General features: G+C 46.1%; 1 protein-coding gene across 4 annotated transcripts in view; it reads left to right on the top strand.

Moving 5' to 3' along the window:
* Positions 1-1,228: 1,228 nt before the first annotated feature.
* The window catches only part of NSD1 (nuclear receptor binding SET domain protein 1), a 59,751-nt gene continuing 33,019 nt past the window's right edge, over positions 1,229-27,960 (top strand). Inside the window, exons 1-5 of one of the 4 annotated variants that reach the window (XM_088173935.1) lie at positions 1,229-1,855; positions 16,741-16,876; positions 19,761-19,933; positions 21,853-23,470; positions 27,817-27,938. In XM_088173935.1, coding sequence (XP_088030061.1) covers positions 1,244-1,855; positions 16,741-16,876; positions 19,761-19,933; positions 21,853-23,470; positions 27,817-27,938 — 2,661 coding nt within the window. In that variant the 5' untranslated portion in view covers positions 1,229-1,243. Of the gene's footprint in view, positions 1,856-16,740; positions 16,877-19,760; positions 19,934-21,852; positions 24,434-27,816; positions 27,939-27,960 lie in introns of all 4 variants that reach the window. The other 3 variants (XM_014875924.2, XM_088173934.1, XM_088173933.1) reach the window with 3 other exon arrangements.

Below are 27,960 nucleotides of genomic sequence, written 5' to 3'. Positions count from 1 at the left end.
GGCGGCCCGTCCCGGCGGAGCGGGCGGGCGCGGGGCCGGTGCGCGCCGCTCGGCGGCGGGAGGGCGGGTGGGAGCGCGGCTGTCCGGGAGCGGCGGAGCCCGGCGAGGACAGCCAGGCCGCGGGCACCCGGCGCCGCTCCCCGGCGGGCGAGGCGAGGCTCGGCAAGGCTCGCACGGTTCTGCACGGCAGTCCTGCGGAGAGCGACGGCCCGGCCCGCCGGTGCGCGGGAGGGCGGCTGGGGAGCGCGGCGGGGGCGCCGGGCCGGCCCGCGGGGCGCGGCGGACAATGGCAGGGGGTAACCCGAGCCCAGCGGGGGCGGGCGGCGACCCGCGCCACACTCCCCGCTGACCGCCCGCGGGTACCGGGACCGGGAGCGGTGCCGATCGGTGCACGGGGGCTGCCGCTACACGGGTGCCCCGCCGGGGCGCAGGGCCTGACCGACTCCATTTTGTTGGCGCCCGCTCCGCCGCCGTTCACAGGCCCGCGGCCTGCCCGGCGTGGCGGGGGGGAGCGGCGGGCGAAACACTGCGGGGCCGCCCCGTCCCATTCCGCCCGGTGCCCCCCGCCGCCGCCTACGATAGAGGTGCGGGCGGCGGCCCCGAGGCCGCGGTGCCGGGTGGGGGGATGCGGGGAACGGGGCAGGCCGAGCCGGGCCGGGGCGCGCCGAGGGGGGGCAGCACTGAGCGCCCCCTCCCCACCTCCCCCTCCCGCGATGTGGGGGGGGGGGGGGGGGCCGTCGAGGGGGGGTTCTCGTGCGGGGGGGTAGGAGGGGGGGCCAGGCCCGCGCGGGCGCGCGCGCGCTGATTGGCCGCGGCCGCCGAACCCCAAGAGCGGGGGCGCGCGGGGCGGGCGCGCGCCCTCGCGGGATGGCGGCGGCGGCGTCGGGCGCGCGCATGCGGGGGAGGGAGGAGGAGGGAGGCGGCGGAGCGGCGGCGGGGCCTGGCCGGGCCGGGTCGGCGCGTCTCCCCATCCGCCCGCTCCGGGGGCAGGCGCCGAGCCGCCCGCGGCACCCGCAGGTGAGCGGCGGCCCTGCGGCAGCGCCCAGCAGGGCGAGCGACCCCGGCGCCGGCCGTGCCGAGCCGAGCCGGGGTGGCCGGACTGCGGCCTGGGGCCTGTAGTGCGGCGGTGGCGGAGCGGGGCCGGCGGAGCCCATCGCGGCCCCCGGGTGCGGCTGCCATTTTGCGGTGCAGGCCGGGCTGACCCCATTGTGCTGTGCCCGCAGGTGGATGCCCGCCGCACGGCATGGAGCAGGCCTGCGAAGTGAGCCGCCGCAGCTGCCTCGTCCCCTTCGGCACCTCGCTGTCGGCCGCCGAGCCCAAGGGCGGCCCCTTTGGCGAGGCCCGCGGCCCCGAGCCGCCTGCCATGCAGCTGGCGGCCGCCAAGCCCGGCTACGGCCAGGACCCGTCGTCCTGCTACATCCCGCTGCGCCGGCTGCAGGACTTGGCTTCCATGATTAACGCCGAGTACCTCGGCGGTGCCGCCGACGGCGCTGAGGCCCTGCCCGACCCTGGCTCGCCGGGCCCCCGCCTGCCCGCGGCGCAGGACCCTGCGGCCGAGGTGCCCCGCGGGGCCCGGGCCTTTCCCCTGCTCCTGCGGGACGGTGGAGAGGAGGCGCCGGAGGAGGAGGAGGAGGGCGCCGAGACTCCGGAGGAGGAGGACGAGGACGACGACGACGACTACGAGGAAGAGGAGGAGGACGGCGACGACGAGGAGGAGGCGGCGACAGAGTCCGGCCCGCGGAGCCGCGGCCGCTCCACTCTGCAGCGGGGCTCCGACAGCCGCCTACAGCCGGCCGAGTCGGTGCCGGACGGCGGCCCCGGGGAGCAGCCTGAGTCCTCGGCGGCCCTGCAACTCGTAAGCACCGCCGGGGCGCGGGCGGGGGGGCCGTGGCCGCTGCCATTTTGCGGTGCGGCAGGGCCGGGCCGGGCCGGCCGCGCTGCCTCCCTCGCCCCGGCACCCCGGAGGATGGGAGCCATCTTACCGAGCGAGGGGACCGTGCCGGGGCCGGCGCGGGCTGTCACCGCGCTCACCGCGCACCTGTGTCCCGGCGCGGCCGCCCGCGCTCCCCTCGCCGCTTTTTCTCCCGTCAGGAATAAGAGGCATCGTCCTTCTGCCCAGCAACTCGCTGCGGAGTTCGGTGGAGTTTTTTCCCCCTTGGAAGGGTTTTTTTTGAGCTCAGTACAGATGAGAAGGGCAGGAAGGGAGCGTTCCCATCTCCTGCCGCTCAGGCTGAACGCTGTCAGAGGCTCTTTGTCTGGCCAGGCCTGAGGTTCCCGAGCTATGAGACCTTGGCGGTGGCCGGGGAGAGGCCGTGTCATGGCCTGACAGACCTCACGGGCAGCAAACCTTGCCTCTTATTCAGGCTGACTTTTTTTAAAATTTTATTTTTAATTTCTCTCTGCACTCACAAATTTCTTTTAATTATAGTATAATTAATAAGAAGCAGAACTGATGGAACTGTAGGAGTTCTGAAAGGAGATAGATGCATTTAGTAATTTTTTTGTGTAATTTGCTTTTGAATATAAGAGATGTTTCTCAGTGTAGTCTTTTATTTACAGCCATATATGTATATTTCCTGTAGTTTTCAGTTGTTTGTTTTGTTGATTTTTTTTTTTGTGTATTTCTTCAGTATGTTTTTGAACCTCAAGGTTCTTTGCTGGAGGATACTCTGAGCTTTAAGAATTGATGCACGGTTTGAAGATTAGCTCCTTTGACAGCTAAACCATGTTGCTCTCTAATTTCAGTAGAGCCACTGATGCCGGACAGATCGTGCTGGTGCGTGCGGTGCTTGGGAGGCACTTGGGAGGATTGTGTTCCTTCGGGAACACTCAGTGTTCCTGCTGCGTGCTCTGAGAGGTGGGGAGCACTTGTCACAAAGTGCCCGTGGAAGGGGCGATTTCAGGAAGATGCTGACAGCAGCTTAATTTGTTTGTGGAACAGTTCAGGCTTGCAGATAATCTTCAGCGTTCATTGGGAAGAATCCCACGGTCTCTGGTGTCTGTGGGTCTGAGGTTTGTGCATCTCTTCAGCTTTGTTTTGCAGAGGAAAGCGAGGATCTCTAGCAGACATGTGCTCGGTGATGCAGTTGTGGGAGGGTCTCACTTTGTAAACAGAAGCTCGTAGAGGTACTTTCACAATAGTTGCCTTTATAACGTGTTTCAGAGAACTGCAGCTGGTACGGTGGAAAACCGTCCTAGTGATGAAGCCTGTTATTTGAACATGCAACAAAGGTTGACTTTTCAGTAAAATTGCTTTACCTGTGTGCTGTAGTTAGCCTTGCTGGGTTGTTCTGGTGACTTGAAAGCACAACTGCATTCTTAAAGAAGCGCAAAGAAGAACAGCATTTTTTAGGCAGCCTGGGATCCTGCTTTTTCTAAGTCTTGCATTCTTTCTTCAGTAAGTAAATGCATGTTGTCTGAGTGAGCCTTCATTTTAGCCCCACTGCTTGTGGAATAGGAAAAGACGGATTTTTCTCTGTGCCAAGTTACCACTGAGACAATTCAAATCTTTTAATAGTTGAACATGACATAGTAGCTAGAAATAACTAGGTTTGCTCTTCAGGTCATGTATTCATTTAGGCATTTAATTCCAGTCTCATCTGTGTTTGGTAACTGGAATTAACTTTTTTTTTTTTTTTGAGAACTTCTAAAACTTAAAACAAAAACCCACTCCAAAAAAAGCATCACGAATCCCTGGGAGTTCTGCACAGCTGTTTGTCAAGGTATCAGCTTTATGCTGCCTGTTGATGGGGCTCCTCCACCTTACAGCAAGACTGTCTCAGAGCTTTTATTTTTGAAACTCATGGCTCTGAGTGTGCCACTGCTACTCAAACTTCCTGTTTTGCCAGGAGGGAAGTGTGTTTATGTGTATCTCCGATGTCTGTATCTGCCCCTTGCAAGATTTGAATTTTTCGATAGATACTTGCTTTGAAAAGGCCGATTTCTGAAATTTCGAGAGTGCTTACAGCCATGAAGGACCAGAATTTGGTTTAGTCCTAAGTGAGATGCAAAGTCCAGCATTTAAGTAATGCCTCTGGACATGAGGGGTGGTGGCAGGTATTGTTTTACATGGGGATTTGTTAATAGCCCTGACACCTGCTGCTCTCAGACATTGTCCCAAACAAGGGAGGTTGCTCAGGTACCATTCAGTTGTAAAGAGAGATGTGCATATTCTGAACTAAAACTATTTTAAGTGCCAGCTTAATCTTCCCTTAGGGGTGTCTGAAGTTCCCAGCAGCTCCTGACAGATTTTTGTGTTTTGGAGAAGGAAGTGATAACATCAGTTCTTGGGACTTGTTCTCCAGAGGTGGTGATACAGTGACTGCTGGCAGCTGCTGGCTTGCTGCCTTATGCACATGTTGGGCTATGGCCATTTAAATTTAAATGAGTGGTTGTTCTTGAATGTCTCTGTCTTTTACCATCCTGATGTGAGTTTGTCTGTAGTTCTCTCCTGGCATTTCCCAGTTGCAGAGGCCCTGGACAGTTGTATCGAGTTGGAGGGAGAGGTGAGTTCAGACTCCAGTGCTGGGGAGGGTGGGTACAGCCACAGAAGATCTGAGTGCCACAGATACTGCTTGAATTTAGATGCTGAGGAATTGGAGCAGGTGAACTTGTTTCTTGCAGAACTCTCACGTGGAAATTTTGCTCTTCTAACGTAACTTTTAATGCCTTAATACTTGGATTTGTTGTCTTGTTGGTTTTTAGTTACTGTGCACACAGTATGTTTGAGTCATTTGATTTGCAGACTTGAGTGTTTGAGGAAGCAGAGAGTTCTTGGATTCAGATACATCTGGGCCACTCCTGCTGTGTGTACATTTTGCATTCACAAGGTGTTTTCTCCATGGGCCTCTGATGGTTTCAGACTTCAGGATGTGCAGAGGCTTGCATGAGGCTCAGTGTCGCTTTTCGTTATTTCCTTATTGTCCATTCCCACGGTGCAGGAGTGCGATGTTTGGGTAATGGCAGTGAGGAAGTGAGGTACAGGGAAATCTAGAGCCAGATGTTTTATCCCTAAGAATGGCTGCTTCCAGGGCCTGGGTAGGAGGAATGAGTGAAGCATGTGTGTAAGGCTCCTGGAAGGTTTTTGCTTCACCAGAATCACACTGTTTGCACTGTGTTAAAAGTACTGAAGGCCAGCAGAGTCCTCTCTAGAATTAATCCATGATGAACTTGAGTTCTGTTCTGATCTGCAGCTGTGGGAGTGTACTCTCATTATAAACTGTTGGTGTTGCCTATGTGAGAGTTTCTCTGGTGCTTGGTTTATTAACTGACGTGTTTGGTGCCATTTCTTTCTGTGCTAAAAATAAAACGAAGGAACCAAAGCCACGTGATCCTCGCTACTCCTGTAAACATTTCTGAAAGAATCTCCTGCTACAGACTGTTGATCCGAGGTGTAACTAACTACTGATAACATTATATCCCTGAGATACAATAGATATGGCAGTGGTTTGTTTTAGCAGGGAATGTAAATTTCCTTGGTCAATTGACATCTTCCTGATGAGGAGATGAAATCTGTTTGGCTGTCAGTGATTGCTGCAAGCATCATTTCCCACTCTGTGCACCCAGAGAGAACGGGGTCTGTGTGCTACTGTCCTCATGCCTCTGATCTTGCACAGATCCCCCTTTGCCACTCGGATTTACACTGTTTGGAAGATGGTATTATATTATAGAAGAGAGCATGTAGCTGGATCTTGCCTTGCTGTGCAGCCTGATGGGACCCACCAGGCCTTGTACCGAAGGGCAAAATATTTTAAATAGCTCTAAACTTACCTATAAAGGATTTCAGCCATGGTGAGCGTCCAGAAAAATGGGAGTTTCCACAGTGAGGGCCCTGTCCTGATTTGTGTTATTGCTTGACCATAAATTTTTGAGGTCCTTAATGACTTCATGCTTTCACGGTGATGATGCTGCATTGCCACTTGCCTATGGTGGAGGTGTGAGTGGGTGGATGTGAGGAGCTGTCATAGCAGGACCTGCTGTGTGTGAGGGTGTGAGAGCAGCTCATTCTGAGTGTTGGGAGCATTTTGTAGGATCCAGAGCTCCTGCACAGCAGGTTGGATCCTGGAAGCGTTTTATCATAGCATTTGGCTGAGATTGCCCTTCCTCTCCTTGTTTCATTGTATTTGTTCTCTGATTGCTGATTAGGTGTGAAATATCTGTTTGTGTACGTTATGTTACAGGAAATGACTTGGTTTCTCTAGAAAATACTTGGTGTGCCATGTGAAATTTGAATGACTGAAGCCTTTGTGGTTCATGTTCTGAAGCTGAACCTGTCTGTTTGCAAACAGCAAAACCAGAGGTATTTTCTTGCAGATTGGACAGTTTTAAAAGTGATGTTTTACTGGATGAACCTCTGTGTAGTTTCTGCTTTCTAAATTTAAATCTTACTTTTAAAACTTGAGCAGGAGAGAAATTGTTTAAGCAATGTCCTGGTTAATATACTGTTCACATTATAAGTCTGGCAATAGTAGCAATTAAATTGGCTTTTGCAGGTGTTTTTTTTGGGCTGGATGCTGCATGTCAGGCTCTGCTGCTGGCTCTGCTAAATGACTATACGTGCTGGTGATTTCTTTTGGAAGAGTGTATCTCCCACAAGTTGAACGTTTTTCTCCTAACAAATCTTAGGTTATTGAGGGTAAAGTGATTAAAGTTTTCCTGGTACAACTTCTTTTCAAGCCTTGGTAAAATCAATGATAGTGGCTCAGTTTGATGCTATAGCAGTAACCTTTGACTTCAGAGCAGCATATTCTGCATGAAGTCATGGATTTGTTCATTGGCTCTTGCAATGTAGCAGCTTCTTGTTGCACCTTATTACACGCTTGTTCCCAGGAGTGGGGTTAAACTGTGTGATGTGCAACAATTATTATGTGTTTGTTTTGGTTTTTTTTAATTTCCCTAAATTGACTGAACAAATCTGTAGCTCACTCAAGAGGTGAACTCTGAATATGGTCAACAAGCTACTTGAGCCCCAAGACAAAAGTAGTATTCTCTAAGATACAATCGAGATGGTATTTCTTAAAAATATATTTGTGATTCAGAAATTGGTGTTATGGATGATGATCAATTTTCAGCGCAGTTGCTTGAAGTATACTTCTGCTTTTCTTGCCTGTGACTGACAGCTTATATATAGTAATTTTGATTACTTTTCAGTTATTGCTCTGGCATTGAGAAAGGCAAAGGGAATAGAAACATCAAAGAGAAGAAATCTTAGTAGGCAGAGGGTTGTCCTAGGAGTTAAAAAACTCACCAGTTTAGGTGAATGCTACTTTTAATACCAAAAAACTTCTGATCTCAGTTTTGTTCTGTCTGCACAGAGCCATCTGGTGCAGAATGGTAACACGAGGGGGTTTGGCATGGCTGCAGAGCTGTGGTACCATGCTGAGGAAAACTGTGAGGTGGAAAGTTTGGAGCCTCACTGATTCAGTCCTGGGTGGGAGCACAGGCATTGCTTCGGCTGATCTGAGTGAGTGCTCCTGACCCCAGTGCCCAGGAGAGGGGAAGATGCTGCCGTGTGTTGGAGCAGGTGCCAGCTGAAGTGCTCTGTTCTTGTTAAATTAGAAATCTGGTTCCAGTGTGGCTGCTCACAGTAGCTCTGCAGCGGTGATTAAATGTGCGACAGAGATAAAGATGGCCTGGGTGTGCATCCATCTCTCTTGTGTCCAAAAGCATTGATGAAGCCAAGAGGAATTTCAGCAGTGTGTCTTGCCTCTACTGAAGGATGGTAAAGCACTTGTTAAAATTGACATGCTGACTCTTTGTGGTTATCATCAAGATTTATCTCACATGGTTCTTTGGAAAAATGGCAAAGTTGGGAGAAAAGTCACCTTGTGTATCACTTCTTTCCCTCTCAGTTCAGGCCGGTCTTGGCTGGGTGCCTTCACTGCTGTCTCTAGCACAGCTGGAGCAGGGGGTTTGTGCTAAGTTGTCCCAACTCATTGCCTGGACTGGTTGTAGCTTTGGCCGTGATGGAGCTGCACAATCCACAGGTGAATGAATGGCTTTTCCAGCAGCATTCCCTGCTGTTCCTGTGGGGCAGAGATGCTGCTGGGATTCTGGGTGAAGAGCAAAGCTGTAGGTGGAAGGGGGACCACATGAGTGACATCAGGGAAGGGAGCGTTTTGAGAGCACTGTTGGTAGCTCAATCACAGGGAAAGGGCAGCCCATCTCTAGTCCTGGAGCTTCCCCATGTGTTTTCCCATCCTCCTCATGGGTAGGCCACTGGGGTAGGAAGGGTTGGCATGAAAAGCTTTGAGTGAATTTTTGGTAGGGAGCTTGTTCTGTTGGTCACGTGCAGTAATTGGGACAGCTGTGGGGGCTGCTGGAGATAGCACATCCCATTCCTGGGCTCTTCAGGAAAAAAGAGGTTTATAGTAAAATAATTATGCAATAAAATAGCAGAGTAATTTTTTTTTTGCTTTCAGACACTCATCAGAAATAATGCACTGGAGACTCCTTTATATTTTCAGACACTGACTTTTGCATGTGAGACACCAGAAGTGTTGAGTTGGGTGGAGCAATTCAAGTGTTGCATCCAAGCCAAAGGATGGAATGCCTTTTGGTGTGGTATTCTTTAGGAAAAAGTGAACAGTGAATTTCCTGCACAGTAGTGTCTCAGCACACTGGAAACTGCCAGTTTCTTTTTCAGCTCCTGTAGTGCCTGCAGTGCTGAGTGTGCAGTGAGGCTCTTGCCCTCAGCCCTGTTTGAAGCTTCCATGTTCCACTCGTTTTGGAGGAGTGTGTTCATGACTTTCCCTCCCACTTTTGGTGGAAAGATAGAAACCTGCTGTTGCCTAACACAAGAAGGGTGAGGAGTAGAGTGGTTATCACCCTTTTAATAGTTCCTCCCCTTGCCCTGATGTTACTTTGTTGTTTGGTTTTCCCAAGCACCTGTTCAGACTTCCTACTGTTCTGCTAATGTGATGACTGCCTGCAGATTTCTAAATGACAGCAGTAAAACAAGTCAGGTTCCTTTTGATTCTGGTTGGCTGTCCTCTCACAGTATGTTCACAATGTTTAGGAAACTGGATTCATCACAGAAAGGTTTAGAAGCCTCTTGGAAGCATAAATTTGTAGTACCTGGTGCCTGAAGCATGAACCTTCCTCAGGTTCTAATTTCAATTTTATTAGGAATTCAGAAAAAGCAGTCAAAGTTTTAAGTGCAAATTAAAACTTAATTTTATATGAATAGAAATTTTGTTTCTTACATGCTGAATGCCACCTCATTTTCAGGAGGTTATGGTTTTGTGTGAGGGACATCTTTTTATTTGAACTAGCAAAGTAGGATTATCCCTTTCCTGTGTGTAAATAAAAACTTCTGCAGAAAATGAGATTTGTAAGCCCCCCTTAAATGTTTCTTGCTTTAAAAAAAATCCCATGGACTTAAAAAGACCCAGACAACATCAACAACCAAACCAAAACAATCAACAAGCCAGTTAATTTAATTTAGTTCAACTCAAACTCACGCTTTTTAGCTGTTGAGGGTCTAGTACAGTATTCACTCTTTGCACTGTACATGTTGTTCTGTAGTTCTGCTTCATTCTAGTTATAGCTTAAGCTGTAATGAATAGAGCATACATATATAAATTAGAACAGCCAAGTTTCATTTTGCATAGTTTGAATCTGGTTTTCATTTCATGGATTTAGAAACTTCATGTCTGAAAAATGAGCGCTGTGTTTATCCAATGTCTTTCTTGTGAGCAATTTGATAATACATAGAGGAGCACAAAAGTAAGGCTGAAAAGGGACAAATCTGATGACCTGGTTTCAGTTTGTGTTTTTTTTGCTTGTTCTCTGACATAAGAAGATATTTGTAGGTAATTGTTGTTTGAGAATTTGCAAAGTTTTGGTAATGCCAGCACTTCCTTGCTCGATGAAACAATTAGTGCTGATTAAGACAGTCAGATTTAAAGAGAATGTGGTTTATCATTTAAAATATGTGCAGATAAGCAAGTATGAGAGTCTGTCCTCTGCTTCAGGCTCCTGGAAGTGGTCTGAAATCTTCTGTGTGTTTGTGAATTTCTTTCCACTGGCGATCTGGGTGAGATCATACCCCTTCTCTCCCACTTGTCCTCCTGCCTTCCTCAAATCTTGCTAGGTGCAGTTCTGGTAGTAAGGATGCTGAAGTGCCAAAGCTTTCTCTTGCACTGTTCTTCCATCCAATCCATAAGGAAAACTATCTCCACTGAGTGAGACAGGGATGCTGTTACCCAGTTATCTTGGGGACTGAAACTTGGTATTCTCTTGTCAATACATTCTTTATTTAAAATCTATATGTGGATAACTCCTGAGCTTTATAGAAATGATTCAGGATGTAGGAATTGCTCAAAATAGTCCAATCTGCTCTCTTGATTTTACCCTTTCAGGGTAGTTCATATGTACATATGGACCCTGGAAAAATGGTAGTAAAAACTGGCCAAAGAGAGCAAATACCTACAAGCATGTTGATAACAGAAGTTTGATCTGTATCATAATCTCTGCTGTATTTTTTGCTAGTGAATATTTAATTAGTGAGCATTTAACACTTCTGGATGATAGTGGTGCCAGATAAGAGGTAGTGTACTTTTTCAGACGTGAATGTAGGTCAGACGCCTGTTTGCTTTTTCCTGCAGTGCTGAAGCTGAAGGAAGACTGGAGCAGTTGGGACGAAGGGCGTGTCCCCAGGTCCCCAGCCACACAGGCTGCCCATGGGCTTCCAGCAGGCTTCTCCAGCTGCTCTGTTTCATTTGAAGCTTGCCATAAAGTGCCAGTGTGATTATTACTCTGGTTTCTTCAGATATGCCATTGCATGCTGTGGTTTGGGTGGGGGTTTTGTCCATATGGACTCCAGTTGGGCCTACTCCTTTCCCTGTACAGGGAAGGACTCCTCTAAGTTTTGTCACAGCAAGTGCAGGGTCAGCATTGCAGCCTCTCTCACAGGCTTAAAGCTCCTGTGCTTGGTAATGGTACTCTGTATGGAGGAAACTTGGTTGATCTCTATTTGCTTAGTTTCATATATTTCTTAAGCTAAATTTTCTCACAATTTTCTTGGGTTTTTTGGTTTTTTTTCCAACTGATTTGGTTTTGGTTTCATAAAAGCTTCTTTAAAACATGAATCTTTGCTAATGAGAGTTATTATTTCTGGCTTCCATCACAAGCAGTTACTAATTTTGTTTTGTTGTTGTTCTTAGTATCTTCTCCTTTTTACCTTTCCATGCAGCATTCCCAAAAAAAGGTTATTTCCTAATTCCTCTCTCTCCTTCTCTCTGTCTGTTCATTTCTCAGTGCACAAGTGTTGGGGCTGAGTGAAGTAATGAGCCATAGATCACTCAGACTTTTTTCCATTCTCCCTTCCTTAAGAGCAGTACAGAGGTAGGAGTTGAACTTTTAACTGTCAGCAGCAGTCACTGTATGGGAATTGCATCAATTGCTGCTTCATTTCTATGACAAGAGTTAAAGGATCTGGATCCCCTGGGACAGGAGCTGTATGGACAGAGGGACAATCATGAGTGCAAAACTGCTCTGCTTTGTCCTACACTTGGCTAACTCAATGAGGTTGTGCTGTAGCTGGAGGGAAGTTCCATCTCCTGAAGACACTTGGGGTAGCTTTAGCAATGCCCTTCCAGGCTTGTTCTGGGAGTATTTTAATGGGGAGAACTTGCCCCAGTTGCTGCCTCTCCTTTGTGAGTGCAGAGGGTGAATAACCTGTTCCACCGAAATGGCAGGAGCTGGGAGTGGCCTGTCCTAGGCACAGGACACCTGTGACACCGGCTGTGGGCTTGGTTGTGTTAGTGGATAACTTTTTTATAGAATCACAGAATAGTTTGAGTTTGAAGGGGCCTTAAACGTCCTGCCATGGGCTGGGACAACTTCTTTTAGATGAGATTGCTCAGAGCTCCATCCAACCTGATCTTGAACACTTCCAGGGGTCCAGGAGCAGCCACAGCATCTCTGGGCAACCTGTACCAGGGCCTCACTATCTTCACAGGGAAGAATTTCTTCCTCACGTTCAATTTAAACCTACTCACAGATTGTGGCCATTCTTCCTTGTCTTGTCACTCTGTCCTTCTAAGAAATCCCTCTCCAGCAAACTGTTTGGCCCAGGCTGTCCAGGCACCTTCAGATGTCATCTTTCCCTCAAGTTCATTTTGGTAAGGTTTTTTTCTGGTAAAAAAAGCTGTTTATCTTCAGCCAGTTCAACTGTATCTGGCAGTGGTGGCTCGTAGCAATTAGATGAACTTCTTGTCATCTTATCCTGTTAAGAAAACATTAATGATCACCAAACTTAAAGGAGCACAGGGTAGTGGTGGGGGCACGGGCTGTGGACTGATCCTCAGCAAGCTTCCAGTTCTAACTGATAAGAAGTAGGTATTGGGAACAACTTTATCCTGAGCATAGATGGAATGCAGAGAGAAGCACGAAAAATGCTGGCCTGGGAATGAGAAGCTTTGAAGAGAGCACTGGAAGTTTATGGGGCAGAGTTGTTGCTGTTTCTGCCCCTGGCATTGATGTTTGGGCCAGCTCATGTGTGGGGTGTGACTTACCTGGCAGCTACCAGTGTGGTGAGATCTGCTCAGGAGATATCCCTACCCCATGCTGCTGCTGCAGGGCCCTGGGCAGGTATCTGCTGTACACTCAGAGGAAAAGGTTATTAGTGTCATTGTTTACACTGTATTGGTTAATTACCCTTTGGATGTGGCCGCCTCCTTTTATTTTCATCCTTGGCTTTGACTCGGTCCAGTTTGTGCCTAAAACAGGCTTGGCAGGATCTTCCTCTATTTTTGGGGGATCAGTGGCTTCTTTTTTGCTTTTCTTAGTGTCCTTACACACCATCTTTTGCTGCCCCAGTCTTTCTGCAAAACATGTTCTGTCCCTGGCTTCATTGAGTAACATTGTTTATAATTAAGTCAGCAATAAACTGTAATAGGGCTTTCTTGGCCAAGTATTTCCACGATGGCTTTCCAAAGCAGGTCTGAATTGGAAGTGTGCAGGGCTACAATATCAGTGCTTGTTCTCTACAGATGTCTCTTTGGGTGTATGAAATTGCAAATTTGAAATTGCCTGTAGCAGCAGACATATCTCTGCTCCTTAGTGTGCAGTTCAGTCTTGCTGTGTCTCTGCCAAGGTGGTCACATCCCTGGTCACACTGTTGGGGCACATGGGGTGTCTGCACCTGCATCTCCAGCTGTGCTGGAGGGGCTGGTACTGCTCTGATTTTTATTCAGAGATGTCCAGTGCTGCAGGAAAGATGCACCCTGTGGCTGTCAGCATTGTCTCTGTGGGCTTCTGCTTTATGCCATTTCTTCCAGCAAGATGAATGGATTGAACAACAGCTTCTAGTGACAGAGCCAAGAGTGGTTACTGGGTAAGGATTATTTTTTCCACTTTTTAATGATGTGGTTATTTTCAATGGAGGAAGATTGGTGACAGACAGTTGAGGACTGACAGTATGTTTACCAAAATAAAAACACTTGGAAATTTAGGCTTTCTTTGCTTGATATGTTTCATTATTTGCTGTATGGTAAGAGTTTCAGGAGGGTAAAGGTACTTGCTTGGCTTTCTAATACAAACCCTACTTCTCATGAAGTTAAGCACCAACGTTTAATATTTCACTTAGTGAATTGCAGACTGGTGTGTTTAGTTGGCACGGTACAAATTCAAGAGGTGACTTTGCAGGTGGCTTTTGTGTCATCCTGCTGCTGAATCTTGGCTTGTGACCCCTTCCACAGTGATCATTTGGGTCTTTGGTGGAGAGGGTTTGATTAAAAACATCTGCAAGGTACAGTCTTGTTTTGTCCTAAATAGCACAAAGTGATCTGAAGTGCTGCATATCATCTCGAGTTTAGGCTGTGGCTTGTCTCATCTGAACAGCAAATTAATGCCAAACATTTGATAGCAGAGTAGACAGTACTGACTCCCTTGAAGTGAAATCAGACAATACAAAACTGTGTTGTTCCTCATCAGTGGAGAAGGCCCTGTCCTTTCCTTCCTCACTAGCCAAGGTTCTTACCTGGTTTAATTTCTTTGGTGTATCTCCACTAGAGTTACAACATGGCTCTTACCCAATCTGCAGTGGCTCACAAATTTTCTTTTTATTTAAATACTTGAATTTTTCCATGCTCTGAAGGTAAACAGTGCTGTGATCGGATGTAGGGTACTACATGTGAAGTTAGTCTTTTTTTAAAAAATTGGGCTTTCCCTAGCTCACAGGAAAGTCACTGTTACTGCAGGGCTAAATTTTTGGCCATCAAGATTTATCAGCAGTTTGATCTTGGCGTAGTAAATGCTAATTTTAATAGGAGTGAAATTCGTTGTATTCTTACATAAGAAATATATGCTTTGGAGCTATAATTTTTCTATCATGCTGCAGAGTTCAAACAAAGAGACTTAACTGTACTTAACTGTCCTGGGAAGGACAATAACTGCTGCTTTTGCTTCTCTGCTGTTGATTATTCAGTGTTACACATTCTGAAAGTCCCTAGCAGATTTTTTTTCCCATGTAAAGAAAAAAATTTTAAAGCATCTCTGACAGGTTGGTGGGATTTAGGGAGAGTAGAGAGGAAAAATATGCAAGACAGTGACCTGCTGTGTGCATCTTGTCACAAGGCTCTCCCTCAGGACATGATGCTTCCTGATCTGCCTCTGTGACCCACTGATGGGGACTTTGTGGGGGATGATAGTGAGTCCAACACCTGACTGCTAATGCTGGGGAAATGAGAGAGGAAACTGGCCAGGAATGAGAATGGCTGCTGACTTCTTGGAAAGAGGTTTAGGCATTGTCTGAATAGTTTCTTGAAAGCCACCTTTTCACTCGGCTGGGGTGCTGGAGGTTGACAAAGAGTTGATTTAAATGCAGACTTGCCTAAGGGCAGGTGTTGTGGGTGTCCTTCAGGTGGATCAATGTGAATGGCTCTGGCAAATCTCCAGTGAGATTCTACTGCTCTGTCCAGTGACTGTGCTCAGGTTACAGTTGTCAGGAAGATGCACATCAATTGTATGTGTATGCACAGCATCGGAGATAATCAGCTGGGATATACATGTGCCTCTCAAAGCCCAGGCTGGAAATCTGTGTAAAAAAAATTTGAGGCCAAAGTCACATTTACAAGAACTCAAGCAGGAAACAGACTAGAAAAAGAAGAGGTTTGCATCTGAAAGTGCATCTGCATTTTAAAAGCAACAACCAAGACGGCACCTCTGGTTCCTGTGCTTACAGATAGAGCTGGAGACACAGAGGCTGCAGCAAGGCAATGGCAGAGAGGGGCTGCAAACCTCTCCCTGCCCGGTGCTGTTCACATTCCCTGTTCCTGAACTCCTGCTCAGCAATAAGTTATTACGTGGCTTTTGATGAGTGAGTGAGAAGAATTTCAATAATGTAGTCTGTAGCATCATTACGTGCCTTTTTTTCATGTGACAGAGTTTATTCTTTTTGTATTTTAACCACATGAAGGAGAGCCATAAAACTCAATGAGAAACTGAATATACCTTTTATTAGAGAGGTCTGTTGTGTTTTAGTTGCTGGGATGTTGAACTGGGAATGGCAAGAGACGTGCCTCGAGCAGGGTGGTTAGCAGGATGGAGAAGTGAAGCAGAAAGGTGTGTGTTTGTGCTGTAACAGCTTTAATGAGGAACATATTGCTTGTACTTATTGGCAAGAAAAATACCTAGAGTGCCTCTTGGAGCTCCTAAAATGCTGAACCCACCTGGGACATGTTGGTGGGTGCTGCTAAACAGGCAGGATACTTCACAGCTGGGTACAGGGATTCTTGTGTCCTGTGAATACCTATTGTATCTCGTCTTGACTCAATTATTCACAGCGCCAAAGCTCCTAGATCCTCTCCTTGGCAGAGGTCCTGCTGGTAAAGCACATCCAGCCAGAGAGACTTCGTGCTTTGCAAGCAGCACGGGATCTGCTCTCAGCTCTTGGGCAGTGACACAGAAATGGCATTAAACAGCTTTAGGGGTTGTGTATTGAAAGATTTCGGTGTTCTTGTGCCTGCTGCACAGCCCTGAGAAACTGAGTGGATTTGGGTGACTTTGTCTGTAGAGCTAATACTTGTGAGCAGGTTTTGGAGACAGGCAAGGTCAGTGTATCTGTCTCTGTCCTAGAGGGGTCTGACTGCTGTTCTACTCTCCTTTCTGCTCTCTTGTTTTGGGGCAAAGCAACACCAGATCTGCTCATACAAGCTAAACATCAGCATATAAGATTCTTTTGTGATTGTACCTGTCTTTGGTTTCAAATATTTTCTGGCGAAGCTTTTTCCTGAGCATATCTGAGAAGCAGGAAAGTTACTAACTTGTAGATACCTTTTTTTTTGGTCCTTCCCAATTGATAAACATTTAATTTGCTGTTCTTATCACGTTTCAGTCAGGAAGATTTCACTGTCTTTTACTACTACTTTTTCCATTTATTGTAACCTTTAAAATTAACAAACTGATGTTGGTGAAATAATGGGGTCTGCTAGTGACTCCAAATATTTACCTGTTGAAATATGCGAAGTTTGAGTGCAGTCATTTACCAGAGGTCATGTTGCTTACTAAAAAAATAACAAAAACCTTCTCAAATCCTCTTACTGTTTTGTTCTTTCAGAAGAATGGGGAGTCATTGTGTTCTTTGAAGGTGTAGGAGCCACTAAGTAAAATCAGGACTTGCTTTTTGATGTAAATGTCTCTGCTGTCCCGTGTAATCTGCACACAGGGGGGGAGGCAAATCTCTTCAAAAGCATCTGGAGCTTTAGTGATTTCTTGTGTTCTGGTTTCTCCCCAAAGATCCAAGCTAAGAAGAAACCTACTCCAGTGAAGTATGAAGTTGGGGATCTTGTTTGGGCCAAGTTCAACAGACGCCCATGGTGGCCATGCACAATTTGTCATGACCCAGTGCTGGACTGTCACTCAAAAATGAAAGGTACTGTATCTACTCAGACCACAAAGTGGAGGTGTTGTGTATGTCAGGATGCTGCAGTTTTTAATTAATTTTAAAAGCAGTTCTGGCCTTTGAAAGGTGGGAAGAAATAGACTCTGCTGTGGAAAACAAGACTTGGATCTGTAAAGTAGAGCTAAGTGAGGGAGGTGGCAGGAAGAAGGGCTGCGGGTGGTGAAGTGGCACAGATAGCTGTTGGACATTTAGGCTTTTCTTCCCAGACTGTAGGAAGGACAAATAGCTGGGCTAAGCTCAGGGCAGTGCAGAAGAAAGAGCAGCCTCTCAAAAAAGTTATGCAGAGAAAAAGGAGATGGATCAGAGAGGTACAACAGGTGAGGAAGCAGAGCTGGGAAGTTTGGAGTGTGTGAGGATACGGAGAGTTATTCTTGGAGAACTGGAGGAGGAGGCTGGAGAGGATGAGGAGTGGAATACGGGATAGTGAAGTGTAGCTGCTAAGTGCCTGAAGGTGTGATGGGAGCATGTGCACAGAAGTGAAATTTTTGGGTATTGTTTGGCACAAGAAGGTAAAGGGGAAATTCTGGAAAAACCAAGAGATGGAGCTACATATGTGAATGTTTAGAGTATGGTGTGAGCGAGCTGAGTGTGAGGAGGAGAGATGGGAAAATATGACAGATGTGTGCTTGACCACAGGAGAGAGCCAGGAATGGAGAAAGAGAGTCTTTAAAGATCAAAACAGAGACAGGTGAATGATGGAGAGAACAGAAGGGAAGTGAGGTATTGTTTGCTTTTGGTATCATACCAGATGCTGTGAGGATACTGCCACAAACAGTCTTATTTGTTCCTGGTTTCCCCTTCTGATTCTTTTTTTTTCCTGTGGGCAACTAGAAACACCTTGAACTGGTGAGATTGCCACTCACTACTGTATTTGTCTCTGGGTTTTGTGGCCCTTACCAGCCTAAGCACAAGTGCTGGGCATGAGTGGAGTTCTTTTTGAGTGGCCATCAGCTCAGAGGCATTGCTGTTTCTCTAGAGACATGAAGTGGTGCTCACATCATCCCCAAGCCTGGTTGCTGAAGTCTTCTTTCTTCACCTCTTCCTTCATCCTTTGGGAGGCATTTTTCCTGTTTCTAGAGAATACTGAATGTGCTGTTTTAAATAGTCTTTTTCCAGCTCTCAAAATCCTGACGGAGATGTTTCCAGAAGATATGCTGATCTATATTGTCCCCCCACATCCCTCTTCATGAAATTTTGGGCAGGATTTAATGAATATAACTGTCCAGTATTCCCCTCCTAACCTGTGCGTGAGGATTTCTAATACAGGAATTCTGCAGGGAGGTAAAGCTTTGTTAGCAAGTTCCAGGAAGGCCTGATCTCTAGCCACATGTAAACTCTCCCATTATTGTTTTATCTGTGTTCAAACCAATGGAGTTCAGGGGAAAGTTGTATTTTCGAGCTGTGGCTGTATGTAATCTGCTTGTCCACCCTTCCCAATGCCAAGGTGGCAAAGCAGGTGGATCTGAACTCTGACACTTTTGGGCAGGAAGAGCTGCACTGTAGGAAGCACAGTCCTACTGCCCGGGCTCTCCTGTTGCCAAGGGAACAAGCCCTTCAAAACAAGGCAGATTGTTTCAATCTTGTCACTTGTGCTGAAAGCTCTTCTCTTGGGATTTGAGGAATGGTGTTCAGTTAAAGGCAGTTTACCTTTTCTCTCAGAAAGCTCTTGACTTGGAAGATTTTTGGTGCTGGAAGGTGTAGACTTAGTGGCTGGAGTCCCAGAACTGTGAATGGAGTGGATAAAGCCCGTGATCTTTGCACTTGGTTTGATGTTGTTCTGGTCGTTGTTTGTCATCCTCTCAGTGGTCTTGGTTAGAATCTCAGTTTCAGCATCACTTAAGGCCAGGCTGTCACATTTTGCTGGCACCCTGGAAGAGGCAGCACAAACTAAATGGGCTGGAAGTATAATCTACCTGTTCAGAGGGTGATGGTGATTCCAGGAGAAGATTAATACACTGCAGCAAACTGCAGGGAGAAGTTTATATCCCTTTTTTTCAAGTGTTTGCTCTGTCCTAATGCTTGTGACCTTTCCTTTTCCACCAGCATACCCGGTACTGATTCAGTTCTTATTTGTACTGTGTTTGTTCACTATTTTTGCTTAGAAATTACCTTTGAAGAATCTTTGAATATGCCCTTATGATTGAATTTCTTCTCTTTTCTCTGCACCTCTGTGCCTGAAGTGTGGAGAGAGTCATTGCAACTAATGTTGTGTCATGTTGCACCTAATCTTTTCAGCGTGTGTGCATGTGTTTGTTTAAATGCTGCTGTTCATGTTTTGTGTCCTAAATAAGACTTTGTTTGGTATTAAAACATTGAACAAGATGGGATGTATTGTGATGGGGGAGGCTCAACCTGTGTGAGTAAATCCTATCCAGAAGGATGTCAGTTCTGGGTGTTGCCAGCACTGTTGTGTTTTCCCAACGGTCAAGTGCTCTGGACTGTTTAATCATTAATCAGGGAGTAGCAAAAAAGAAATGTTCTGCCTGGTGTGTTGTGTCTCTCAAGGAAAAAATACTTAGATATTTTTGCCTTTTTTTTTTTTTTTTTTCCTTTTTGCAAGCAGTCTTTGCTGTAGGAAGATGACCAATCGTAGGCATGTTAATCAATTGTTTGTAAGAAAAAAAGCCCAAACAACTTAAAAATAGAGTAGCAATCTGGAATATAGACAGCAGGAACTAAAGGGGTCTCCCTTAGTTGTGAGTAGAAATCTCCAGAACTGGCATTTATGGGGAATGTTTTCAAGCAAAATGTAATTGAAAATTACCTCTCAAGTTGTTACTGTTTTCTGTGCCTCTTTTTGTGTCTTTATTCTGTTGCATACAAGGGGTTAATTCTGTTAAATTTCTTGAAATAGTTTCCAATCAGAAACCATACCGAGAGTACTATGTGGATGCCTTAGGAGAACCTTCAGAGAAAGCCTGGGTTGCTGGGAAAGCTATTGTCCTCTTTGAAGGGAGACATCAGTTTGAAGAGCTGCCTGTTCTCCGGAAAAGAGGGAAGCAAAAGGAAAAAGGCTACAAACAGAAGGTGAAAGAGCTGTTTTCTGTAATATGTTTTTATTTCTTTGAATTTGCACAGTACAAAATATTCCTTTATGCCTGGATTTGTACTTTGACAGCTTCTGTGAGACTGACTGCAGCAAGGCAGCCAGGCAAGGGATTCTTTGTGTCCTTACAGCAGCGTAGTTTATAAACTGCCATGAGTTTCCAGGCTCTCTTCTATGCTGGGGTGTGGCCTGCTGCTTCTATTGCCCTGGACAGCTCTGGAAGGCAGAAGAATCTGGGCTCTGGTGTGGGATTTGTTCAGCAGCACAGCCCTCTCCTGATGTGGATTGCAGCACTGCTAAAAAACTTCTGTGCTCTCTGGCAGCCTCCTTTGGCTGTTCTGAATCAGAGGTGGAGTTGCATGCTTCACTAGATCACTGGCTGAGATAAAGCAGTGGGGTTTTTAGCACTGCTTCAGTAATTCTCTTTATAGAAACCTGTTAGGACTTATAATTTGACTTGGAAAATGCTTTGTCAGTGAGCCTGTGGGAATGAGTTTTGTGGCTCATCGCACCATCTCCGTTTCCAAACATAACAGCCCTGAGCAGTTGTAGCCAGTTAATGTAATGTGACACAGGGGTCTGGTCTATGTCTTTAGGAAGGTGACTGCAGAAATTAACTTGTTAGAATTGCTGAAGTGAAGAACTACAGAGGCTACTGTGTTGCTATAAGAGAGAAAATAGTTATACTAGGCAATGGTATCTGGTTTTTCTTTTTCTCTTACTCTCTAAAGCTTTATAACCTATGTTAGTGCAGAACTATAAGATTGAATGTGCTCTTGCAGATGTGAGTCCCTGGGGGCAACAGCCTTATTTGGTTTTTCTTTTCCAAGGGCATGTTCACTATCTTCTTTAAGGACTTCTTGTGCTCTCAGCCCTCCCAACAGCTAATGACATGCTCCTAAGTAACTTCTCTGGTCCTAGAAGTGCTGCGTGGCTGAAATTTCATTCTATATGTAAATAGAGTGCCAGCATGCCTGCAGCAGAGGGAATCAAATGTTTGTTGCTCACATAAATGTCCAGGTTTGCCTCCCTGGAAGCCCAAATTGATGCAAAGCTGAGAGTGTTCAGCTGGATTGCTGTCAGGCTTCGTAAAACTTCTTGAGTCTGCTGAGATGAGACTTTCTTAGTTTGAGTTTTTCGTTAAAAGAAAAGTGTCAGCAATGTGAGTTTTATTCCTGCTTTGGAATTGGTTTTGATTTTAGGAGCAGTTGTGAAGCTTTTGGTTTGCTGTTGTGTGGCCAAAAACTACACATACAGATAAGAAACAAGTTTCTTGTTGATTTTGTGTATTAGCAGAAGTTCCTGTTAAGTATGCAGAGAGCTTTCTGGTTTTTCTAAAGTTACAGAGTTAAACTGGGAGACTTCTCAGGAATGGACATTGTGAACTTGATAGAATACATCTTAGATGTGTGTGGTTTTCATGTTTGTCCCGAGGTGAGTTGATGGAGAGGGCAGATCCATGCTCTGAATTCAGGGGATGTAGGAAGAATCAACAATGAGCACAGCAAGCAGGTCTGCTCAGATATTTTGAGGAAAACGATGCTGCTGGCTGTAGCTTTGCATTTCTGTGCCAGGGATCCATACCATATGCATTGCCCTTTACAGGCTCTTGTGTTCAGGATGTTTTGGTATGCCAAGACATCTGGTTCCTCAGAGGCCTATACTTGCCAGGGACCTTTTTACTGTTCTAGGAATGCACAGGGCTCAGCTGGAATGCAGGGTGCTTACCTAGGAGCAATGCTTCCTGTGTCTTGCCAGACACAGTGTCAGGGAATCCATGTGATTGTCTTAAAGATGCAAAATGCAGGAATGTCACTATGTTCTGTGCCTTGTGCTTTTCGCTTTTATCTCTTCGCTTACCTACTCAAATTTTGTCTTTTTTTGTCTCCTAACTTTTAAGGTTCCTCAGAGATTTAGGGCTAAATGGGAAGTCAGTGTTGGACAGGCAGAAGACATTCTTCTCGGAGGGCCAGAGGATCAGAAGTGTAGCCAGAACTCCAGCGAGCCGGACAGCGAGAAGGACGCGCAGTTGGAATGCTACAGCAATGGCCCCGGAGCCGAAAGGGACACACAGCTGAACGGCTGCTTTAAATCCTTGGCCTTTGACTCCAGACACGTGGCCGGTGAAAAAGGAAAATTGCACATCAAGCCACACGTGAAAACAACCTCTGAAAGCAGAAAAAGGACTAGAGTAAAAAAGAGTGGTGCAAGAGGAGAAGCATCGAGGGAAGAAATCAAAGACAAAACACCAGAGAGCGTAGTTAGAAACGTTATTGTTGGGGACCTACCAGAGAAACACGCGTCTCACGAGCTTCGCCGGATTGCCAGCAGCCTGACAGCATCCAGCAGCACCAGGGAAAACCATTTGCTTTCCTCCCTTGGAGAAAGATGTTTTGAAAAGACACCTTTAAAACCGGACTATGAGAATCGTAAAAGTGATGCTCTGAAAAATACCCTCCAAGGGGATTTGTTTTCCAGCCCGTCTTTTGAGAAAGAGAAGAGCTCCCTGGGCATTTTGTGCAGTTCCAAGTTGCAAATACACTATTCTGCATCTGATGCTGGTGTTGAGAAAAAACAAACTGAATCAGATTCATCCTCTTCCCTCTCTGATGGTGGGAACAGTGATGTAGATACCATGGACCAAAGTTCAGAGAGAGCTTCTAGTGCTCTTGAAGTTAGTGATTCTTCAGATAAAGTGGAGAAGGACTTTCCTATGACATCAAGTGGAAACATTAAACTTTCCATGTATCTTTCTCAGAAGAGCAGCCGAAGGGCCAAGAAGAAGTCGCACAGAGACTGCAAACCTCTGGGAGGTTCAGTAACCAACAGACTTGATGCTGAATTTGCGGATGGGGAGCTTGAAGTAGGTTTCTCTGATGCTGAGATGTCATTGACACCTCTGGAGTGCTCTTCAGATGTGAGAAATTACAATCTTCCCCTAGCAAACAAGCACACTACCCCCCAAAGTGTTTCCAAGGACAGCTCCTGGCCTGCTGTTACAAATCAAGTAATCTTGAAATCGAAAAGCATGAAATTACCCCGAATCAGGAGTATAAAATGTAAACATAAAGAAAAGGTTACTGGGTTGGAGCCTTCTCTTGCAGAAGAGGAGAGTGGTGTGAATCGCTGCTCTTCAGATACCAAAGGTTTCTCTGGCCTTCCAAGAGATTCTCTTCAGAGAAGTGGAAAAGTTGATGGTCAGAAACTGTTAAACAACATGCATGAGAAACCCAGGGATTCTGCTGAAATTGAAACAGCCGTGGTGAAGCACGTTCTGTCAGAGCTGAAGGAACTGTCGTATCGGTCCATGAACGATGATGCCAGTGACTCTGGCACTCCAAAGGGCACAGTACCCTTGCTTTTCTCTTCTGCTTCTGGTCATGGTCGTTTGCCTATTGAACCAGATTACAAATTCAGCACCTTGTTAATGATGTTGAAGGATATGCATGACAGTAAGACAAAAGAGCAGCAGCTGATGACTGGTCAAAATATAGTCCCATTTCGAAATACCAGCACAGGTGATGGTTCTGGAAGCAATTCTGCAAGTGGTCTCAAGTCTTTGTCTATTGTAGGTCCCTCATATAAAGTAGAAAAAAATGGAGATTGTGTCCAGGAAACAGTAACTCCAAACTCCTCTATAAGCAACTCCTCATTTTCACGCAGTCCTCCAACCAAGTTGACAGGGATTGGTACTGGTAAAAGGGAGCCTGCGAGTGCTGCTGTTTCTGGGACAAATGGCACAAATTGCATGTCCAAACGCAACTGTTCAAAATCTAAGCAGTCATCAAAGCTTGGAGATAAAACAGTTTCAAACAGAAAGGACTTAAAACCAGGAGGGCCAAGTAAGTTGCTAAGTCGGTTACCCAGAGATTCAGGAGAACATGCATTCCGTGTGCAAGGTTCAGTTACCAGTCCTCTAGGGAATGAGGCAGAAGATACTGAGAGGAAAGAGTGTATTGATTTAACAGAGAATTCAACTGATGAAGATTCTGCTTGTTTATCTGATGACAATTTAGGTCGTATTGGAAGGAGACCTGAAGCTGGTAGAAATAAAGAGAGCTGCAATTCTGCTGAAAATGGGGAGAGTCCAGACTTGGATTCAGAGGCAAATAGTGAGAGCTCTCTTGGTGATGAGTCTAATGATATAAATCACGTAGCACCCAAAAAGCGATGGCAGCGTTTTAACCAAAGCAGTGCTAGATCTAATAAGCACATCAGTAGATCTAGGGAACAAGGAAACTTGGAGAGTGCCTTTGGCCTGAATTCTCGTGGCTTTTCACTGAAGGGAAATGAGTGCTTGGGACGTAGGCATTCCCCTCATTCAAAGGTGCTTGAGGGAGACCTGGCAGTTCAGGACTTTAAGAATCGTTTAGACTTAGTTGATAAACGTTTGAATGTATGTGGTAAGCCAAACACCAGTGTGATGGACTCAGAAACAGAGCTTGGCAACTTTGCTCCCCAGTCTGAATTCTCTGCACAAGGTAAGGGAGCTGGACTTGCGCCAGAGTATTTGTATACATTTTACACTTTTTCATTTAAAGGATAAGTTGCAGAACTTGTGGCTGTCTGACAATGTGAAGATGTCTACGTCTGAGCAGAAGAAAGTGTGGGACCTTGGTTTGAGTTCTCTGTAAGCATGGAGAACAATGGAGGCAGATTAATTATGAGTTTGTACTCAGGTTATTGCTCAGAAAATTTTACACGCTAAAAATCTTTAGTTCTTCCACAGTGAAAGGTAAAATAAGAATCCTTCTGAGCCTGGGATTTTTTTTTTTTAACTTGCACCTTCATAATGTGTTCCTTAGAGCCACAAGCTTGGTGTAAGTGGGATAGGTCAGTGCTAGAAGGTTCCAGGAAACTGAGCCTCCATGATTGCTCTGTTTTTTTTCTTTCATAGTGCGGTTTGACACAGTTTGTCTTCGGTTTGTTCTGTAGGATTTCCTCAAGACAATGTGTTGGGAGTGTTTTGGGTTTTAGTGTGGAATTTTATTAGCTGCTCATAGTGACTTGTGAAGCCCCACAGATATCCTAATTTACAGTTCTAGTGTGGCTGCCTGATGGGTGAAAAAGAGAAAAGATGAGAGGGAAGCTGCCAGGGAGGCTAGAGGTGGGTCTGGAATATGGCAGACAGAAGTAAGGCACAAGCATTGGAAGGGAAATCACCTAGGAAGGAGGAAGCTTCTGAAGACCAAAAGGCAAGAGAGCCTGCCTCTCCCACAGAGGTGGGGACATTTGGTTAAAGCCAAAGGAAGAAATAAAAGGGTGTGTGAAAGGAATAGGGCCAACAGAACCATATTCAACATGTACCATCCTCCGGCTTCTGCAGGGAATCTGGGGGAACATACCTTAATAAAACCAATAAAATTAGGTTTTTGCGTAGGTTTCACCAAACTAAATTGCTCTAATCTAATTGTGGTATCATAAAAGAATACAACTCATCATAATTTTGAGCTTGCGTGTATTCTGTCACTTATGTGTTCCCTCAGTGCACATTTTGATATGTGTATTTTGCTTTTTGTGGTTGCTGGAGGCGTCCTGCACTTCTAGTTAAATTGTGGCAAAGGCAACTCCTGGCTTGGTGGTTGTGGGACCTGCCCAAGGCAAGTTGCAGCAGGCACCGAAAACAATCCTATAGGGTGTAATACCTGGGGTAAAAGTTCTGGTTTTAAGTCATGACCGGCTTAATCATTCACTGACTCCTCTGGCTGGGTCTGTTTTTGAGGACTGAAGTCTCTATAGAACAGGTGAGAGGATGCACGTTCTGGGCTGTGCTGCAGGTTCTTCCTTCACACTGAGATCCAGACAGGCTTCATGGTGATTTGGGAGTTGAAGCATCCCTGCAGTGATGCTGTGTGAGGCGAAGATCAAGGTCTGCAGAGAGCTAGGGAAGAGGAGGTGCTGAGAGGCAGTAAAGGTAGGGGGGTAGTGGCAGAGGAAGGCAGCGGGCTCTGGGCGAAGGTGGTGATAGAGAGAGGAGTGTACAGAGTCTTGGTGCTGCACACAGGGATGCAGCAGTCAGGGCCTGGGTTTACTGGCAAAAGTCCCAGATCAGCAACTGCAGCATAAGCTAATTCCCCTGCCCTAAATAGCGTGTAAGCTCTTTGCACACCCACCCATTTTGTACAGATGTGCTGTGGGGAGCCTCCAGTGCTGCTGTCAGGGCTGCTGTTACATCCCCAGTGCTGGTGGGACTGAGTAAACCTCTAATGCTGTGTTGAGACCATCCCTTTATGTTGGGCAAGGCCTGGAAAGTAGAGAAACTGATGCTGGAAACTGGACTGACTGCATTGCTTTGAGAAGATGTGCCCCATCCTTGCCCACAGCAGGCAGCTTCAGTGTAAGAGATCAGAAGAGATTACAGTCATAACTGTGCCATTTCCACTAAGCTCAAACTACATAAAGTCTTCATCATAGTTAAATGGCAGCATTGGGCATAATTTTGCCACAAACCTTGTACAGTGGTTAAAAGCAAATGAGGCAAAAGTGAAGATTGGTGGAATTGGCTGATGTAAGCCAATTCTATAAATAATCGTTTCATCAGGTCTATGATATCCCACTCTCAGTCTGCATTTGGGATTCTTGTACAGGATTCCCTTTGGGAAGAAAAAGCAGTTAAGCCAGCCCTTCTGGCACAGTGCTGTATACTCTGCTGCATGGCTTTGGGCCTCTAAATAGTTGCCTGGTGAGGATACTCATCCCATAATTGCTTATGTGCTGAAATGTGTGTTTCACTCAGACACCTGTGCAGAGTGTTAATAGAGTCTGGAAATAGCCGTGTTTGAGAAAGTTGTTTCTTTCTTCTCTTTTGGCCGAGTTTGACATTTTCATGCTTGTTTAACCACAAAGCCACAATAAAATGTAGCAGTCTTGTCCAACATCCCTGTTCTGAAGCGTTGCATTGAAATGCTTTGTTATGAAATGCTTCCGTTTTAAAGAAAAAAGCCACCTCCTACAAATGAAATGAAGCAAAGACAGTATTTATTGTTTATTCTAAAACTTCCAGGAGACTGCAGGTGTTTTCATGACTAGGGGAAATCTTTGGGCAGTATTATTTAATGATTTTGAATATTAAGAAGGGAGAAAAGTCAGAGATATTCTGGGAAGTGAGCAAAAGACATAAATGTGCATCACCTTGCTTTTGCAGCTTCCTGATAAGTGATGTTACAGAGTGTCAGGGTTCAGTTTTTTGGAGCTTGCCACGCGTTGGTGTGAGGTGGTGTAGCACGGGTGGTTAGGGTTGTGGTGAGGAAACACCTCTTACCTTCCAATGCTACCACACTGCAGAGACAAGAAGTGTCGCAGTCACTGGCTCTCTGATCTCATCGTGGAACAAACAAAGCAATAAATGTGCTCACAGTAGCAGATGGGGAATTTGTACTATATAAAAAAATGCCAGGGAGGAGGGGACGGGAAGCAATTAAGCTTACGTGTTCCTAGTGAAACTACTGACTGAACTGTCTTATGGGAAAACAGTGTTTTCCTGTGCCCCTGCACTAAAACCAAAAGAGTTTGGGTAAACAGCAAAAGAGTGATGAGTTGCTAATGGCCTTTCGTTCTGGTAGAAATACTGCAGGCAAGTTAGATGTAGCTTGCAGGGACATGTTGGGTGAAATTTCAGGAGCCTCTCAGTCTGATATGTTTTGATTTCTTACCTGAACTGCTTGAAATCCTTAAAAACCCCCGGCTAAGTTGGGATTTTGGAAAATAGGAAACTCAGAAATTCTTTAGGCTGTCCGAAAGAGAAAGAATTATCAGCTCCTCCCACATGTAACCTCTGGAAGAGAAGGCAGGAACAGCTGTTATCCACAGATGTCTTGGGATCCTCTCAGAAACACAGTGTTGAAGCTGCTTTCCTTTTTCTTAGCACATTCAGAGAGGAAGCGCCTTAGAAAGCCGAGTAAACGGCTTCTGGAATATGCAGAAGAATATGATCACTTGTTTGCACCCAAGAAAAAATCAAAGAAGGGCCAGGAGCAATTGCAAAAGGTGGGTGAAGGCCGGTGTGCTC

The sequence above is a fragment of the Sturnus vulgaris genome, chromosome 15, assembly GCF_052056855.1.
Source record: "Sturnus vulgaris isolate bStuVul1 chromosome 15, bStuVul1.hap1, whole genome shotgun sequence".
NCBI lineage: Eukaryota > Metazoa > Chordata > Aves > Passeriformes > Sturnidae > Sturnus > Sturnus vulgaris.
This window is presented reverse-complemented; position numbering and strand designations above follow the sequence as displayed.